The 18,080-nt window shown below is 44.7% G+C and overlaps 1 protein-coding gene across 3 annotated transcripts in view; it reads left to right on the top strand.

Annotated features, from left to right (window-relative positions):
• Nucleotides 1-18,080, top strand: part of LOC112266044 (RNA-binding motif, single-stranded-interacting protein 3) — a 273,548-nt gene that overhangs the window by 230,474 nt on the left and 24,994 nt on the right. For all 3 annotated transcript variants that reach the window (XM_042295742.1, XM_042295744.1, XM_042295743.1), the window contains 3 exons: nucleotides 113-156; nucleotides 6,139-6,235; nucleotides 8,606-8,656. In XM_042295742.1, the coding sequence (XP_042151676.1) occupies nucleotides 113-156; nucleotides 6,139-6,235; nucleotides 8,606-8,656 (192 nt within the window). The remainder of the gene's footprint in view (nucleotides 1-112; nucleotides 157-6,138; nucleotides 6,236-8,605; nucleotides 8,657-18,080) is intronic.

The following is an 18,080-nucleotide window of genomic DNA, read 5'->3' as shown; positions in this document are numbered from 1 at the left end:
ACATGCATAAAGTGTATTGAGATCCCGTTTGCTTCCTCTCTGTCAAATCCTGTCCATTATTGTGACTTGAAATTCAAGGATTAACCTGTAACGTGTCTCTCTTGTGTTGCAGACTGGTATGCAGTTAACATATGATCCTGCTGCTATGCAGAACGGGTAAGAGTCAGTCTGTACATCTCTGGCACGTCCATCCCTCTGAGCAATCTGTACGACTTGTTCAATATGATTGTCTCTTGATTCATGTAGTGTGTGCACTTTGTTACTGTTTACTTCAAATAATCTATAAGAGATGGAGTGATGGTCTCAGGTGTTAGTGCGTGCGTGTATTTTTGCCTGGTTGCCTGCATGTGTGCCCGTCCCTGTGTGTGTGTGTGTGTGTGTGTGTGTGTGTGTGTGTGTGTGTGTGTGTGTGTGTGACTGTCTGTGTGTGTGTGTGTGTGTGTGTGTGTGCGCGCCTTCGGTGCCTGTGTACGAAGGGGTGCAATGGAAATGAATGGCCTCGCAAAGTGTTCTATTTTTCCCTGTGTACTGTAACAGGAAGGGAAGGAGAGCTTTGAGTTCCATCCTCTCTCAATGTGTCCTCAGTCTGTGACAGGAAGCTTCTCTCTCACTCCCTGCTTCTCCCAGCTTCCCGAAGCATTTATCTCAATGACTCTGGAATAAGACTGGATGAATGAATAGAATCTCATTAGATACAGTACTGGGCATATTAGAAACATAATAGTAAGCTGTGATTATGAGGCTCGAAAGAAATAAAAGAAAATAGCACATTGACCACTTAGTAGACATGCACTACATGACCAAAAGTATGTGGACACTGCTCGTCGAACATCTCATTCCAAAATCATGGGCATTAATACGGAGTTGGTCCCCCCTTTGTTGCTATAACAGCCTCCACTCTTCTGGGAAGGCTTTCCATTCGATGTTGGAACATTGCTGCGGGGACTTGCTTCCATTCAGCCACAAGAGCATTAGTGAGGTCGGGCACTGATGTTGGCCGATTAGTCCTGGCTCACAGTCAGTGTTCTAATTCATCCCAAAGGTGTTAGATGGGGTTGAGGTCAGGGCTCTGTGTAGGCAAGTTAAGTTCTTCCCCACCGATCTTGACAAACCCTTTCTGTATGAAACTCACTTTGTGCACGGGGTCATTGTCATGCTGAAACAGGAAAGGACTTTCCCCAAACTGTTGCCACAAAGTTGGAAGCACAGAATTGTCTAGAATGTCATTGTATGCTGTAGTGTTAAGATTTCCCTTCACTGGAACTAAGTGACCTGGCTCGAACCATGAAAAACAGCCACAGACCATTATTCCTTCTCCACCAAACTTTACAGTTGGCACTATGCATTGGGACAGGTAGCGTTCTCCTGGCATCCACCAAACCTAGATTCATCCGTTGGACTGCCTAATGGAGAAGCGTGATTCATCACTCCAGAGAATGTGTTTCCACTGCTCCAGATTCCAATGGCAGCGAGCTTTACACCATTCCAGCCAACGCTTGGCATTGTCTATGGTGATCTTAGGCTTGTGTGCGGCAGCTCGGCCATGGAAACCCATTTCATGAAGCTCCCGATGAACAGTTCTGGTGCTGACGTTGCTTCCAGTGGCAGTTTGGAACTCGGTAGTGAGTACCACTTCGCGGCTGAGCCGTTGTTGCTCCTAGACATTTCCACTTCACAATAACAGCACTTAGAGTTGACAGGGGCAGCTCTAGCAGGGCAGAAATTTGACAATTCTACTTGTTGGAAAGGTGGCATCCTATGACGTTGCCACGTTGAAAGTCACTGACCACATACTTTTGTATATATAGTGTACATGGAGAATATATGTCTGCAGTATGTTGGGATTACTTCAAGGCTTTTAGTCTGTGACAATAGTTCTACTTTTAAAAGCCAAATGCTTTTTCTTTTTTTTTAATAATCAAATCTCAAGCAAGAATTTTGCTAGGACTGTCTGGGACTGGTCTAAGAGGGGCCTAATGGAAGGAATATAGAACCTGAAAATGAGCAGTTATTGGCAGAGAGGTTTGAAACGCTCTTTTATTATTGGTCTATTAACTTATACCGCCTGCTCTACCAACTGAGCTAGGAGGACAACTGAGAGTGGTATAAAACCAGCTAGCGGATAGAAATGACACCCAGGACTGTTGTAGATCTGAATCAACGTCACAACATGATGAAATAGCTCCACCACCTCTTTTCCCTAGAGCCCAACACTTTGGAATAGCCTTCTTTTAAATGCATTGAGTTTTTCCAACACTGTGGATTGAAGTCAGCCAGCAGTCTAAGCCAGTCACCATTGTATAGCCTTAATACTCCAGGCTAGGGGCAGAAGCACACGACAACCCTTTTTTCAGACGATGACAAAGCTCAATTTGATCTGATAAAACCAGACTTTTCTATTGTGAAGCCAGAAGACGGAACACAATATATTGCCTTGCGTTTGATTTGAGACAAAGACAACGATGAGCTATACCCTCACGTGGGAAGCTCTGTCTGCTCGGCCTCAAATGCCGTCTGTGTGACTGAGGATCTGTGCCTCGACCACGATGTGTGTAGTAGTGTCTGTGGGTGGGTGTGTGTCTTGTGCGTGTAAGTGTGGATGTATCAAGGGACTTGAAAGGTCTTTTAGTAGAGAGATGGTCTCTGTGTATGGTACATTCCTGTCCGTATGTGGACAGAGACTGGCTCCAGGGATATGAGTGTCAAAAGATCCCATTTGGTTCCGTTAGACTGTTTCCCAATCCTGGTCCTGGGGACCCGAAGGAGTGCACATTTGAGTTGTTTTCCCCTAGCACTCAGGCACCTGATTCAAATCATAGGCCTGATTATGAGTTCTTTTTTTCAATCAACTGTGTTAGTGCTAGGGGCAAAAACAAAAATGTGCACTTTGTTCGAGGTTATTGCATAAAAAGCCTAAGGCATAAACACACAAATATGCCCCCACATACTGGTGTCTATCTCTCTATTACTTAGTAGAAAGTGTATGTAAATTGCCAGTCAGCTTTTTGAAACAGTAGTTCATTAACCAAACATAAGCCCTTAATAAACACTTAATAGGCGCCTTAATAATCATGATCATTCGGACATTTCAATGTAGACAGTTGTAATGCATGGAGACCTACGGTGCATTCGGAGAGTATTCAGACCCCTTCCCTTTTTCCACATTTTGTAACATTACAGCCTTATTATTGTTTTTCCCACTCATCAGTCTACACACAATACCCCATAATGACAAAGCGAAAACTTTTTTAGCAGATTTATTCAAAATAAAAAACAGATACCTTATTTACAGAAGAATTCAGACCCTTTTCAATGAGACTCGAAATTGAGCTCAGGTGCATCCTGTTTCCAAATTGATTGGACATGATTTGGACAGGCACACACCTGTTTAAAGTTGAAGTCGGAGGTTTACATACTCTTAGGTTGGAGTCATTCAAACTCGTTTTTCAGCCTCTCCACAAATGTCTTGTTAACAGACTATAGTTTTGCCAAGTCGGTTAGGACGTCTACTTTGTGCATGACGGTAGTAATTTTTCCAACAATTGTTTACAGACAGATTATTTCACTTATAATTCACTGTATCACAATTCCAGTGGGTCAGAAGTTTCCATACACTAAGTTGACTGTGCCTTTTAATAGCTTGGAAAATTCCAGAAAATTATGTCATGACTTTAGAAGCTTCTGATAGGCTAATTTACATTATTTGAGTAAATTGGAGGTGTACCTGTAGATGTATTTCAAGGCCTACCTTCAAACTCAGTGCCTCTTTGCTTGACATCATGGGAAAATCTAAAGATATCAGCCAAGACCTCAGAGAAAAAATTGTAGACTTCCACAAGTCTGGTTCATCCTTGGGAGCAATTTCCAAACGCCTGAAGGTACCACGTTCATCTGTACAAACAATAGTGCACAAGTATAAACACCATGGGACCACGCAGCCGTCATACCGCTCAGGAAGAAGATGAACGTACTTTGGTGCAAAAAGTTCAAATCAATCCCAGAATAACAGCAAAGGACCTTATGATGATGCTGGAGGAAACAGGTACAAAAGTATCTATATCCACAGTAAAGCGAGTCCTATATCGACACAACCTGAAAGGCCGCTCAGCAAGGAAGAAGCCACTGCTCCAAAACAGCCATAAAAAAGCCAGACTACAGTTTGCAACTGCACATGGGGACAAAGATCATACTGTCCCCTGGTCTGATGAAACAAAAATATAACAGGAAAAAGTGGGAGGCTTGCAAGCCAAAGAACACCATCCCAACCGTGAAGCACGGGGGTGGCATCATCATGTTGTGGGGGTGCTTTGCTGCAGGAGGGACTGGTGCACTTCACAAAATGGATGGCATCATGAGGCAGAAAAATTACGTGGATATATTGAAGCAACATCTCAAGACATCAGTCAGGATGTTAAAGCTTGGTTGGAAATGGGTCTTCCAAATGGACAATGACCCCAAGCATACTTCCAAAGTTGTGGCAAAATGGCTTAAGGACAACACAGTCAAGGTATTGTAGTGGCAAGAACTGGGCAGAACTGAAAAAGCTTGTGCGAGCAAGGAGCCTACAAACCTGACTCAGTTACATCAGCGCTGTCAGGAGGAATGGGCCAAAATTCACCCAACTTATTGTGGGAAGCTTGTGGAAGGTTACCCGAAACGTTTGACCCAAGTTAAACCATTTAAAGGCAATGCTACCAAATACTAATTCAGTGTATGCAAACTTCTGACCCACTGGGAATGTGATGAAATAAATCATTCTCTCTAATATTATTCTGACATTTCACATTCTTCAAATAAAGTGCTGATCCTAACTGACCTAAAACAGGGAATTTTTACTAGGATTAAATGTCAGGAATTTTAAAGTTTAAAGGTATTTGGCTAAGGTGTATGTAAACTTCCGACTTCAACTGTATATGAGGTCCCACAGTTGCCAGTGCATGTCAGTTCAAAACCAAGCCATGAGGTTGAAGGATTTGTCCTTAGAGCTCCGAGACAGGATTATGTCGAGGCACAGATCTAGGGAAAGGGTACCAAAACATTTCTGCAGCATTGAAGGTCCCCAAGAACACAGTGGCCTCCATCATTCTTAAATGGAAGAAGTTTGGAACCACCAAGACTCTTCCTAGAGCTAGCCACCCGGCCAAACTGAGCAATCGGGGGAGAAGGGCCTTGGTCAGGGAGGTGACCAAGAACCCGATGGTCACTCTGACAGAGCTCCAGAGTTCCTCTGAGGAGATGGGAGAACCTTCCAGAAGGACAACCATCTCTGCAGCAGTCCACCAATCAGGTTATGGTAGAGTGGCCAGACGGAAACCACTCCTCAGTAAAAGGCACATGACGGCCCGTTTGGATTTTACCAAAACGGCACCTGAAGGATTCTCTGGTCTGATGAAACCAAGATTCAACTTGTTTGCCTGATTGCCATGCGTCACGTCTGGTGGAAACCAGGCACCGTCCACACAGTGAAGCATTGTGGTGGCAGCATCATGCTGTGGGAATGTTTTTCAGTGGCAGGGACTGGCAGACCGAGGGAAAGATGAACTGAGCAAAGTACAGAGAGATCCTTGATGAAAACCTGCTTCAGAGGACCTCAGACGGGGGAAGGTTCACCTTCCAACAGGACAAAGACCCTAAACACACAGCCAAGACAACGCAGGAGTGGCTTCGGGACAAGTCCCTAAATGTCCTTGGGTGTCCCAGCCAGAGCTGGGACTTGAACCCGATCAAACATCTCTGGAGAGACCTGAAAATAGCTGTGCAATGACACTCCCCATCCAACCTGACAGAGCTTGAGAAGAGAGAAGAATGGGAGAAACTCCCCAAATACAGGTGTTCCAAGCTTGTAGCGTCATACTCAAGACGACCCGAGGCTGTAATCGCTGCCAAAGGTGCTTCAACAAAGTAAAAAATCTGAATACTGATGCAAATGTCATATTTCAGTTTCAGATTTTTTTATACATTTGCAAAAACCTATTTTTGCTTTGTCATTATAGGGTATTGTGTGTAGATTGATGAGGTGGGAAAAAAACGATTTGATCAAGTCAAGGGGTCTGAATACTTTCTGGATGCATTGTATAGGTACATCCAATACCCGTGTCTGACCTCCCTTTCTATGTTCTGTTTCCTCTCTCCCTTCAGGTTCTACTCCTCGCCTTACAGTATCGCCACCAACCGCATGATCGCACAGACATCCATTACGCCTTTCATCGCTGCTTCCCCCGTCTCCACATATCAGGTGGGTGGTGTACTGGAGTGTAGCCAGAGGGAGATAGCCGTGGGGGCGGCTGGGGACTGCGTGGGTGATGGGCAACCTGGGGGACTGGAAAACAGCAAGTGGCTCTCAGAGATTTGGAACTTCTGAGCTTTCCTCATTGGTTTGCCGACGATGCTGGATGACATCTGTTTTGTAGGCGGTAAAACACAACAGATGGAATGGAGACTGATGGAAAAGAGAGAAAAGCAACGTCCGTTAGGAATTTGTGTTGGGAAAACAAACAATTTCTCCTTTGCTTTCCTGACCCTGTTGTGCTTTTAAAGCTTTTTTAAGCTGTCATTCCTTCCACAGTCATTTGACATAATTGTCCTGCTGAGTTCCTTAGTTTGCATCCCAGGTGATCCCTGGAACCATGTGAATCGGAGCGTAACGTAAGGGGGTAAATTAACTGTGCCAAACGTCAGTAGCGTTTCCATTGCTAAACGCCCACAATTTCACGAACCTCCAGATGTTTGACTGCAACAAGCAGAAGGGATGAGACACTGTTCAGTTCACCTCCACTTTCCCCCAAGAGCACTCGCTGTTTTTCATTGAGCCTTATTAGAATGCAGAAAGAGGGAGAGTGACAGGGAGAGCGAGAGATGGAACGATAGATAGTGAGAGAGCAAGAAAGAGAGAGCGATGGAGAGATAGAAATAGAGAGAAAGATGGAGAGAGCGGGAAAGACAGAGAGAGAAAGCGAGGGAAGGAATGAGAGAGTGGAGGGGGTCGGTTGGTGAAGGTTGGCATGCTCGCCTTTCAGAGGCGTCTGATTTAAACTCCTGTCCAGCACTGGGGGGAGGAGGGGGACAGGGCGCGGCGCTAATCCTCGTTCTGAAAGCTTCCCAAATTGATTTATCAAAAACAATGGCCAGGCTTTTGAGGAATATTAATCCTCACAGTTTCAATATCGGCCACCACTGCTTCCTGTAATATTGCCCTTCAGCCAAGCAGCGCCAGGCAAGGTGAGTCCTCCATCTTTTGCTCAAGTACAAAGAGTAGAGCAGACAGGGACCAAAGCATATGAGACAAAGGAATCATTAGTGGCCACAATGAAAAACATTCATATGATTTCAGCCATATGTGGTAGAAAGTAATAATATTGTACACACACATTTTTTAGAATCTCTTATTATATCAAATTGGCCTAATGCAGAATATATTGTTTATTAAATTGTGTATTTTACATTTCCAATTGTATTTATTTACTGTATCTAGTAACAGTTTACAAATGTTCATTGTAAACTTTCTTTCTTCGGACTGTGTACTCTGGGAAAACATCTTGATTACTTCGTTACATGACTGTGGACAGTCCAGTCCACTTCCTGGTCTAGCCATACAGTCTTCCCTGCTGTGTTCTCTGTCTTAATGGAAGCACAAGCTCAGAGCAGGGTCAGCCAGAGGTAGACATACATCGTCAGACCAGACCACTGGAAAACATAGTCTGTCACACAATGTACCAGCTTCTTATTAAGTCACCGCTGCCAATACTACTGCATCTATAATGAGAATGATAAAAAACGAATACAAAAAATACAATTACAAAAATCTTAGTCAAAAGATGGAAAAACACAGTCTTGAAATGAAATTACAATGGAATTAGAATCTTGTTGATGTCGCCTGGGAAAATTCTAAAGATGGACGATTAGGGAACAAAGCTTTGTCTCGTCTCTGTTTTCTTCCTGTTGGTTGAGACCAAACATCGAGAGGAAGTAACAAACAAGCGTGGCTCTGTGCTATTCAATAAAAAAAACATACTTGTTTAGGCATGCTCCAAATCATGGGCTTTAACGAGCTCAGAGGATTGGCGTTCTTATAAAAGATTAGCATCTATTTGTCTTTGTTGAGTCCAATCATTTTCCCAGGGATCAATGGGTAGACTTGTTTGTCTCTGACAAGTTGTCTAATGCTCCTCTCCGGTCAATCTAAATTCTCTGTTTACTAAACTGTGGCTTCTCTCACTATCGATGGCAGGAATTCTGTTGAACTGAATGACCCACATGAGCAGGAGTTGTCTTTCTCGTTCAGGGTCAGTTTGTGGGTTCTTGTTATTTGATATTCGGGATGTCGAGCCAAGCCCAGTCGAGCCATCTTGGCTAGTGGCGTAACACGCTGTGCCTAATTCTGCAAATTCAAGAACTGTGTGTTTTCAACGGGCCACGGCTCCGTCTTACCTCAACGCGCCCGCCACTTCCTGGCATGGAGGAAACCGCAGGAAAGGAAAAGGCACCGGCATGCAGAGAAATAGTGTGACAATGGAAAACCAGTTGTTGCACACTGTTGATTGTAAGGGAAAAGAGCATGTGTTATCTTAAGTCAATAATGATGTTTCATTTGATGTCTCCCTCATAGGTCCAGAGTACGTCATGGATGCCTCATCAACAATACGTTATGCAACCTACAGTAAGTGCATTACCATTCTCTGTCGTGATTTACTGTTTGTGCTCCAGCAGTCCCACATGGACCTTTAACCCTTTTCGGGTTAGAGATCGACTGTGAGACAAAGTTGCCTGATGTCTACCTTCACTTGCTGTAGATTCATGGTGCCTTCGGATAACTCACCAGAAGAGTTAGAGCGCCTTTTAGAATCCTCGCCTCAAGAGATGTTTACAACCTCTAAGGCACTTTTCAAAATATTTATGCGCTAATATGAGGCAGCATTGGGATTGGAAATGTAGACTCTCCGTCTGGAAATTCACTTCAAACTTCTCCTGTGGCAAATCCATTTTCAGACCACCTTCGTAACTCACCCATATACTTATGCAGTGAACATTGCTGATAGCTAAATTATTGTTTCCGATGATTCAAGACAGTAGTGGAACAATCTATAGAAGTTGATAGTCCCCTTGTAAGTGTACAAACACATGGTTCTGGTTGGAAACACACAGAGCGTGACTCAGCAGCATTTAGCTAGCAGAGCAGAAACACCAGCTAGCCTGCTCAATCCATCTCAGCAACATACCCAGGCCATCAGCGTCCAGTACTGCAGTACTACTACTCAGTCAGCCTTTCATGTTATATTACTAATATGAAAATTATGTTTATTTATTTGTATTTCATTTTGATTTAACCTCTATTTAACTCGGCAAGTCAGTGAAGAACAAATTCTCATTTACAATGACGGCCTACCAAATGGCAAAAGGCCTCCGCGGGACGGGGGATGGGATTAGAAATAAATATAATAAAAATATAGGACAAAACACACATCACAACAAGAGAGACACCACAACACTACATCGAGACCTATGAGGACATCATAGCATGACAGCAACACCACATGACAACAACCTGGTAGCAACACAACATGGCAGCAGCACAACATGGTAGCATGGTAAACATGATTGGGCACAGACAATGGCACAAAAGGCAAGAAGGTAGAAACAACAATACATCACACAAAGCAACTGTCAATAAGAGTGTCCACGATTGAGCCTTTGAATGAAGAGATGGAGATAAAACTGTCCAGTTTGAGTGTTTGTTGCAGCTCGTTCCAGTCGCTAGCTGCAGCGAACTGAAAAGACGAGCGACCCAGGGATATGTGAGCTTTGGGGACCTTTAACAGAATGTGACTGGCAGAACGGGGTGTTGTATGTGGAGGATGTGGGCTGCAGTAGATACAGTGCCTTGCGAAAGTATTCGGCCCCCTTGAACTTTGCGACCTTTTGCCACATTTCAGGCTTCAAACATAAAGATATAAAACTGTATTTTTTTGTGAAGAATCAACAAGAAGTGGGACACAATCATGAAGTGGAACGACATTTATTGGATATTTCAAACTTTTTTAACAAATCAAAAACTGAAAAGTTGGGCGTGCAAAATTATTCAGCCCCTTTACTTTCAGTGCAGCAAACTCTCTCCAGAAGTTCAGTGAGGATCTCTGAATGATCCAATGTTGACCTAAATGACTAATGATGATAAATACAATCCACCTGTGTGTAATCAAGTCTCCGTATAAATGCACCTGCACTGTGATAGACTCAGAGGTCCGTTAAAAGCGCAGAGAGCATCATGAAGAACAAGGAACACACCAGGCAGGTCCGAGATACTGTTGTGAAGAAGTTTAAAGCCGGATTTGGATACAAAAAGATTTCCCAAGCTTTAAACATCCCAAGGAGCACTGTGCAAGCGATAATATTAAAATGGAAGGAGTATCAGACCACTGCAAATCTACCAAGACCTGGCCGTCCCTCTAAACTTTCAGCTCATACAAGGAGAAGACTGATCAGAGATGCAGCCAAGAGGCCCATGATCACTCTGGATGAACTGCAGAGATCTACAGCTGAGGTGGGAGACTCTGTCCATAGGACAACAATCAGTCGTATATTGCACAAATCTGGCCTTTATGGAAGAGTGGCAAGAAGAAAGCCATTTCTTAAAGATATCCATAAAAAGTGTTGTTTAAAGTTTGCCACAAGCCACCTGGGAGACACACCAAACATGTGGAAGAAGGTGCTCTGGTCAGATGAAACCAAAATTGAACTTTTTGGCAACAATGCAAAACGTTATGTTTTGCGTAAAACAACACAGCTCATCACCTTGAACATACCATCCCCACTGTCAAACATGGTGGTGGCAGCATCATGGTTTGGGCCTGCTTTTCTTCAGCAGGGACAGGGAAGATGGTTAAAATTGATGGGAAGATGGATGGAGCCAAATACAGGACCATTCTGGAAGAAAACCTGATGGAGTCTGCAAAAGACCTGAGACTGGGACAGAGATTTGTCTTCCAACAAGACAATGATCCAAAACATAAAGCAAAATCTACAATGGAATGGTTCAAAAATAAACATATCCAGGTGTTAGAATGGCCAAGTCAAAGTCCAGACCTGAATCCAATCGAGAATCTGTGGAAAGAACTGAAAACTGCTGTTCACAAATGCTCTCCATCCAACCTCACTGAGCTCGAGCTGTTTTTCAAGGAGGAATGGGAAAAAATTTCAGTCTCTCGATGTGCAAAACTGATAGAGACATACCCCAAGCGACTTACAGCTGTAATCGCAGCAAAAGGTGGCGCTACAAAGTATTAACTTAAGGGGGCTGAATAATTTTGCACGCCCAATTTTTCAGTTTTTGATTTGTTAAAAAAGTTTGAAATATCCAATAAATGTCGTTCCACTTCATGATTGTGTCCCACTTGTTGTTGATTCTTCACAAAAAAATACAGTTTTATATCTTTATGTTTGAAGCCTGAAATGTGGCAAAAGGTGGCAAAGTTCAAGGGGGCCGAATACTTTCGGAAGGCACTGTATATCAGATAGGGGGGAGTGAGGCCTAAGAGGGTTTTATAAATAAGCATCAACCGGTGGGTCTTGCGACTGGTATACAGAGATGGCCAGTTTACAGAGGAGTATAGAGTGCAGTGATGTGCCCAAGAGGAGCATTGGTGGCAAATCTGATGGCCGAATGGTAAAGGACCATATATACCATTTGGCAGATACTTTTATCCAGAGCGACTTACATACATTTTGCATACAGGTGGTTCCGGGACTTAGCCGTTGCAAACGCGATGCTCTACAAACTGAGCTACAGAGGACCGGCGTTTCATGCCATATTAACATACACTACAAGATCTCCTGTCATAAATATGTACCACCCACAAGCTCAACAGATATCTAACTCAAAAAGGATCCTTCTAGCTGGAATACAACCTCAATTATACCTACAGTAACTACCGGTACGTATAGATATCTATTTCATTTTTCACACAGAGTAGCTAATAATAGCAGTTACTGTAATGCAACAGACTGGATTCCCACTTTAAGACAACTTAGTCTCTTGTTTGGGTAAAAGGCAATTAGTAGGTCCCATGCATTAGACCAGTCTGAATGAGTTTTTTTTATGAGAGCTGATGCTTTCAGAGCTCCTAATGGTTCTGCTTTTGCAGCCAAATCTCCCATCCTGGCTCTGAGCTTTACCGCAGCACGTAGCTTTTTATACTGGTATCACTGTGGTGTGTTCGTCTATTGCCGTGTTACCAATATGTTATTACTATTGCACGACTGTGAGGGACTGAAAATGCGGCCTCGTGACGGAGGCTGGAGTATCTGAAGAAAGGTGGATCCCAAAGCCGTCCTATTGGTCTTCATACACTACATCATACCTAAAGGCACTGTGTGGGTCCTCTAGAGCCATATCTGAGACTTTCCTAGTGTTCCTAGTGACTGAGATCATTTACACACAGGCAGTATCAAAGACGACTACTGTACAGATGTGATGCCAGCTAAGCAGGAACAATGCAACACCGTAGCTCCTGATCCAGCATCACCAGCAGCACCACTATCCATAGAGAAGCCCTCCTACTACCCTACTGCTGCTCCCTGCTGCGCCCATTACCACCTGGCCTCCCCGTCTCAGTTACCCCCACGCTGGGAGACTAGCAACATGCAATCTGGCCCCAGCAGGGCACCACCAGCCTCCCAGCCAGCTCCTCTCCTGCCTTCTTCTAACCAGCCAGCTTCCATGACGGGAGCCCCCGGTGCTACAGATGCTACAGAGATGAGAAGATCAAGGCTTGGCTGCTGTTTGTGTGTGGGGCAGGTGTGCTGTATGAGGGTCTGGGGTTTACGCTGTTTCCTGCACAGTATGGGTGTGTGAGAGTGTGTTTGTGACATACATAGAGAACAGCCAGCCTCGGGCAACTCCGCAGGCTGTAATAGGTGCTGGATTGTTGTGAATACAGCGTCCATTTTTAATATGTTTTACATTTGTAAGTATGACTAGGCTGTCAGTGTTGGTCTTACATAACCCACGAGGGTATCTGTCAGTCCCTCCATCTATAGGCTGTCAGTGTTGGTCTTTCATAACCCACGAGGGTATCTGTCAGTCCCTCCATCTATAGGCTGTCAGTGTTGGTCTTTCATAACCCACGAGGGTATCTGTCAGTCCCTCCATCTATAGGCTGTCAGTGTTGGTCTTACATAACCCACGAGGGTAACTGTCAGTCCCTCCATCTATTGGCTGTCAGTGTTGGTCTTACATAACCCACGAGGGTATCTGTCAGTCCCCCATCTATAGGCTGTCAGTGTTGGTCTTACATAACCCACGAGGGTATCTGTCAGTCCCTCCATCTATTGGCTGTCAGTGTTGGTCTTACATAACCCACGAGGGTATCTGTCAGTCCCTCCATCTATAGGCTGTCAGTGTTGGTCTTACATAACCCACGAGGGTATCTGTCAGTCCCTCCATCTATAGGCTGTCAGTCTCTCCATCTATAGGCTGTCAGTCCCTCAATCTATAGGCTTGTAATCGTGAGAGTTTGTATGGCCTGTAACAGCCTAATACTAGCTATACAGTAGCGTCCCCTCTGCTCCCTTCCTATGTTCCATGTTTCCTCCTCTCTCTCTCTGTCCCCATGCCCTCGTCCGTGCCCTAACCAAAGCTGCCCCCCCCCAAACCCCCCTCCACTCGTCAATGGGTAACACCCCCCAATCTGTCTCTCTTTATGTCTGCACCCGTGCCGCCGATCCAATGAAACACATTGAACTAACGGAGCGTGCTAGTCTAGCGTTCAGGGGGGCGCCTTAAAGTATTAAACCAATTGACTGTGCTGCAATTTGGGGCTGTGTGCGTTCACAGGGTGTTAGACCAATGGGCCGTTCTGGGGGGGAGTGTTTTCCTGGTGTCTGGCGCAATATGTAGGCGGCGGACCATGGTAAGGGGAGAGGTCATCGCCATAACCAATCAGAATCACTACACTAGAGCGCATACCTGGGTTCAAATACTGAATACTTGAAGTTTTTCAAATACTTTGAGCGTTTGCTTTTTAGCCTTTTTAGCCATCATAAGATCTTGCAGGGTTTGCACTTTTGGGACGGCTCTAATTCAACCATTATGCACGGCGAGTTTACACGATGCCAGATAGAGTATTTGAAAGGATATTGAATAGTATTTAAACCCAGGTATGCATCGAGTGTGCTGCTGTCTGTGGCAGTTTGGAATTTTGAAGGTGTTAAATCACAAGTGAGAAGTGAACGTGTTCTTTGAGAAAGAGTTTGCTGGCTGCTGCTACACTGCTGTCTTTTTGTTTATCTCACTAGATTGAGTTTGACAACCATAGCCAGACTGTGCCTGAGTGCTATACCCCTCAGCAGAGTGCTTCTTCAGGAGATGGAGAGAGAGAGAAAAAAATGAAAAGACAACAGTTTGCAGAAATTTGTGTATCCTCGTTGCTTAAAGCGAAAACTTCAAAAGAAAACGACAGCTTGTTTTCAACAGCTTGTTTTCATTTATCTTTCCCTGCATTCGTTCACACTGTCTCCTCAAAAACGCTCTTTCTCTCTCTCTCCATTTATGAGGCTTCAACTCCAACTCCTCTTCTCCATCTCCGCTCTCTCTCTCTCCATTTATCTTTCCCTGTATCATTCTCTTCTCACACTGTCTCCTCATTTATCTTTCCCTGTATCATTTCTCCAACTCCTCTCTCAACTCCATCTCCCTCTCTCTCTCTCTCTCCATTTATCTTTCCCTGTATCATTCATTTATCTTTCCCTGTATCACACTGTCTCCTCATCTTTCTCTTATCCAACTCTCTCTCTCTCTCTCTCTCTCTCTCTCTCTCTCTCTCTCTCTCTCTCTCTCTCTCTCTCTCTCTCTCTCTCTCTCTCTCTCTCTCTCTCTCTTCATCTTTCTCCTCTCTCACCTGCCCCTTTCAGTACTGATGTTCTTTGAAGCTGTGGTGTGGTGTATATGTGCCAGCTGGGAGGGTGGTGTTGCCAGCAATACTTGGGCTGTGAGCTAAAGCCAGCAGTAGATCAGTAGACCTGGGATAGTTGAGTGGGCTAGAACCATAGCCAGTTTCACGTGGCCGCTTCTCCGGCAAACCCACACATTAAGATGCAAACACACACACACACACACACTCCACAGTGCTAAACAACTGCAGCAGATAAACTAGCCATACACAATATTGTTGTTTTTTTCCTGGTGACTGATGTGGTCACTAAATTATGCTGGTTTGATATGTATTTCATGTGTGTGCAAGTTGCAGCATATTCACTGAGTTCCTCTACATTGTACCATGGTCTTTCTTGCAGCGACTTTAAATAGAATCATAATTATCTCTCTTCATGGGAAGCACTGAATCGTCCCACTGTACGATGCACTTTGGTTCAGCAGGAGAAGTTTATGTTCTGAATTTGATTAGTAGACAGAATTTGAGCCGGGGCTTCGGTTCGGTCTCCGGCCGTCCTTGAGCTGCTCTCAGTACGTGCGCGTAAAATGGCTCTGCTGATTTTCCCTTCTGTCAGAAAACAACTGCAACTCACGTGTCTCTGCCAGCAAATATGGTTACAGAGGGTTTGTTCTGTGTTCTAGACCGTTGTTTTGGTCAGTAGGAGATGTATTGGTGTAGCCTGGATGCCAGTCTGTTCCGTGTTCTAGACCGTTGTTTTGGTCAGTAGGAGATGTATTAGTGTAGCCTGGGTGCCAGTCTGTTCTGTGTTCTAGACCGTTGGTTTGGTCAGTAGGAGATGTATTGGTGTAGCCTGGATGCCAGTCTGTTCCGTGTTCTAGACCGTTGTTTTGGTCAGTAGGAGATGTATTAGTGTAGCCTGGGTGCCAGTCTGTTCTGTGTTCTAGACCGTTGGTTTGGTCAGTAGGAGATGTATTGGTGTAGCCTGGATGCCAGTCTGTTCCGTGTTCTAGACCGTTGGTTTGGTCAGTAGGAGATGTATTGGTGTAGCCTGGGTGCCAGTCTGTTCCGTGTTCTACTCCGTTGGTTTGGTCAGTAGGATATGTATTGGTGCAGCCTGGGTGCCAGTCTGTTCTGTGTTCTAGACCGTTGGTTTGGTCAGTAGGGGATGTATTTGTGCAGCCTGGGTGCCAGTCTGTTCTGTGTTCTAGACCTTTGGTTTGGTCAGTAGGAGATGTATTGGTGTAGCCTGGGTGCCAGTCTGTTCTGTGTTCTAGACCGTTGGTTTGGTCAGTAGGAGATGTATTGGTGCAGCCTGGGTGCCAGTCTGTTCTGTGTTCTAGACCTTTGGCTTGGTCAGTAGGAGATGTATTGGTGTAACCTGGGTGCCAGTCTGTTCTGTGTTCTAGACCGTTGGTTTGGTCAGTAGGAGATGTATTGGTGCAGCCTGGGTGCCAGTCTGTTCTGTGTTCTAGACCTTTGGCTTGGTCAGTAGGAGATGTATTGGTGTAGCCTGGGTGCCAGTCTGTTTCTGCTCTCTTGCCAACTCTTTATGGAACTGTCATGCAAAACATTTGGCTTGACAATGGTGTGTAGGTAGAAGCACAAACAGATCTGGGACCAGGTTAGTATTGATGTTATTAGTGATATTGATAGTGATGAAAAGCACAAACAGATCTGGGACCAGGTTAGTATTGATGTTATTAGTGATATTGATAGGGATGAAAAGCACAAACAGATCTGGGACCAGGTTAGTATTGATGTTATTAGTGATATTGATAGGGATGAAAAGCACAAACAGATCTGGGACCAGGTTAGTATTGATGTTATTAGTGATATTGATAGTGATGAAAAGCACAAACAGATCTGGGACCAGGTTAGTATTGATGTTATTAGTGATATTGATAGTGATGAAAAGCACAAACAGATCTGGGACTATTAGTGATATTGATAGTGATGTTTTACTGGCTTGTAGTGTTATAGCGGTATTGAATGCAGCATGTTGGTCAGAGTTGCTTACAATACATTTCAATTTGTTTCTACAAGCACAATTTGGAGAAATGTATTCATTTGCCTCGATAAAACAGCAATTCCAGCGTTTTCCTCTGACTCTGATACAGATCCTGGCCTCAGCTTTGATTGTTACTATTTCTGGTGAGTTTATTCATTCTCTAAGTCAGTCAGAGGACAGTTGATAAATCATTAGCCCATTCCTGGAGACTAGACCTCCCATGAAGACAAGTCAAATACCAGAGCCCCATGTCCCGTCTATCTCCCCTGAGACACACACACACACACACACACACACACACACACACACACACACACACACACACACACACACACACACACACACACACACACACTCTCTGTCCCACAAAGATTCCATGGCTGCTTCAGGGAACGCCGCGCCGGCATTTGTTTTGGTGCCCCGTTACCACGGCAACCGCGAGCCATCCCTGACCTTGTAATTCACCACGCCAGAGTTTCCAGGCACTCACATGGGACAGTGAGACCGAATGACAGACACCTCGTAACAGTGCCGTGTAACGGTCAAGGTGGCAGCAGCCAACGCACATCTGGGGTGGTGAAGCAGTCTCACCAGAGCATATCACAGCCACAGGGTCGGCCTAATTGGCTTAATTGGATTTCTTGTTGATTTGTGCGGTCACCGATGTGTACCCTCACATATCAGTTAGTCTGATACTCCCCCGCTTGCTGTAGTATATTTTGTGACGATGTTTTAGAAATGCTCAAAGTCTCTACATTCGTCTCAGAATGTCTTGGTGTGTCCCTTTTTGTTTCTTTGGTTTCTGTTTGTTCAATCTTGGTGATAGGGGCTCTCTAGGTATAGTCAAAGTGTACATCGTGGTGTTTCAGGTAGGCTATCAGGTAGTCTGTACCTCAGACTTGTGTCTTAGCCTTTGCCACGTGGCTGCTGCAAAGAGAGGGCAGCCCTGTCTGTCTGATAGCCCTAGGTGGGATTTGTGCTGTGGATTAGTGAAATACACTCCACAATCCAGCCTCTCTTCTTAGGGTTTACGAGCCTGGAAAGGAGCCCACGAGGCCCTGGAACCTGGTGCCGCCATGGCAGGCAGCACACAAAGACTGTCTGAACTAGCATTTTCTGCTCACCACACACACACACACACACACACACTAGCACTGAATGACTTATGCAATACCAGTAGCCTAACC

Source organism: Oncorhynchus tshawytscha, linkage group LG13, assembly GCF_018296145.1.
Source record: "Oncorhynchus tshawytscha isolate Ot180627B linkage group LG13, Otsh_v2.0, whole genome shotgun sequence".
In the NCBI taxonomy this organism is placed as follows: Eukaryota; Metazoa; Chordata; class Actinopteri; order Salmoniformes; family Salmonidae; genus Oncorhynchus; species Oncorhynchus tshawytscha.
Note: the sequence above shows the minus strand (reverse complement) of the source record. Positions and strands in the feature narration are given on the sequence as shown.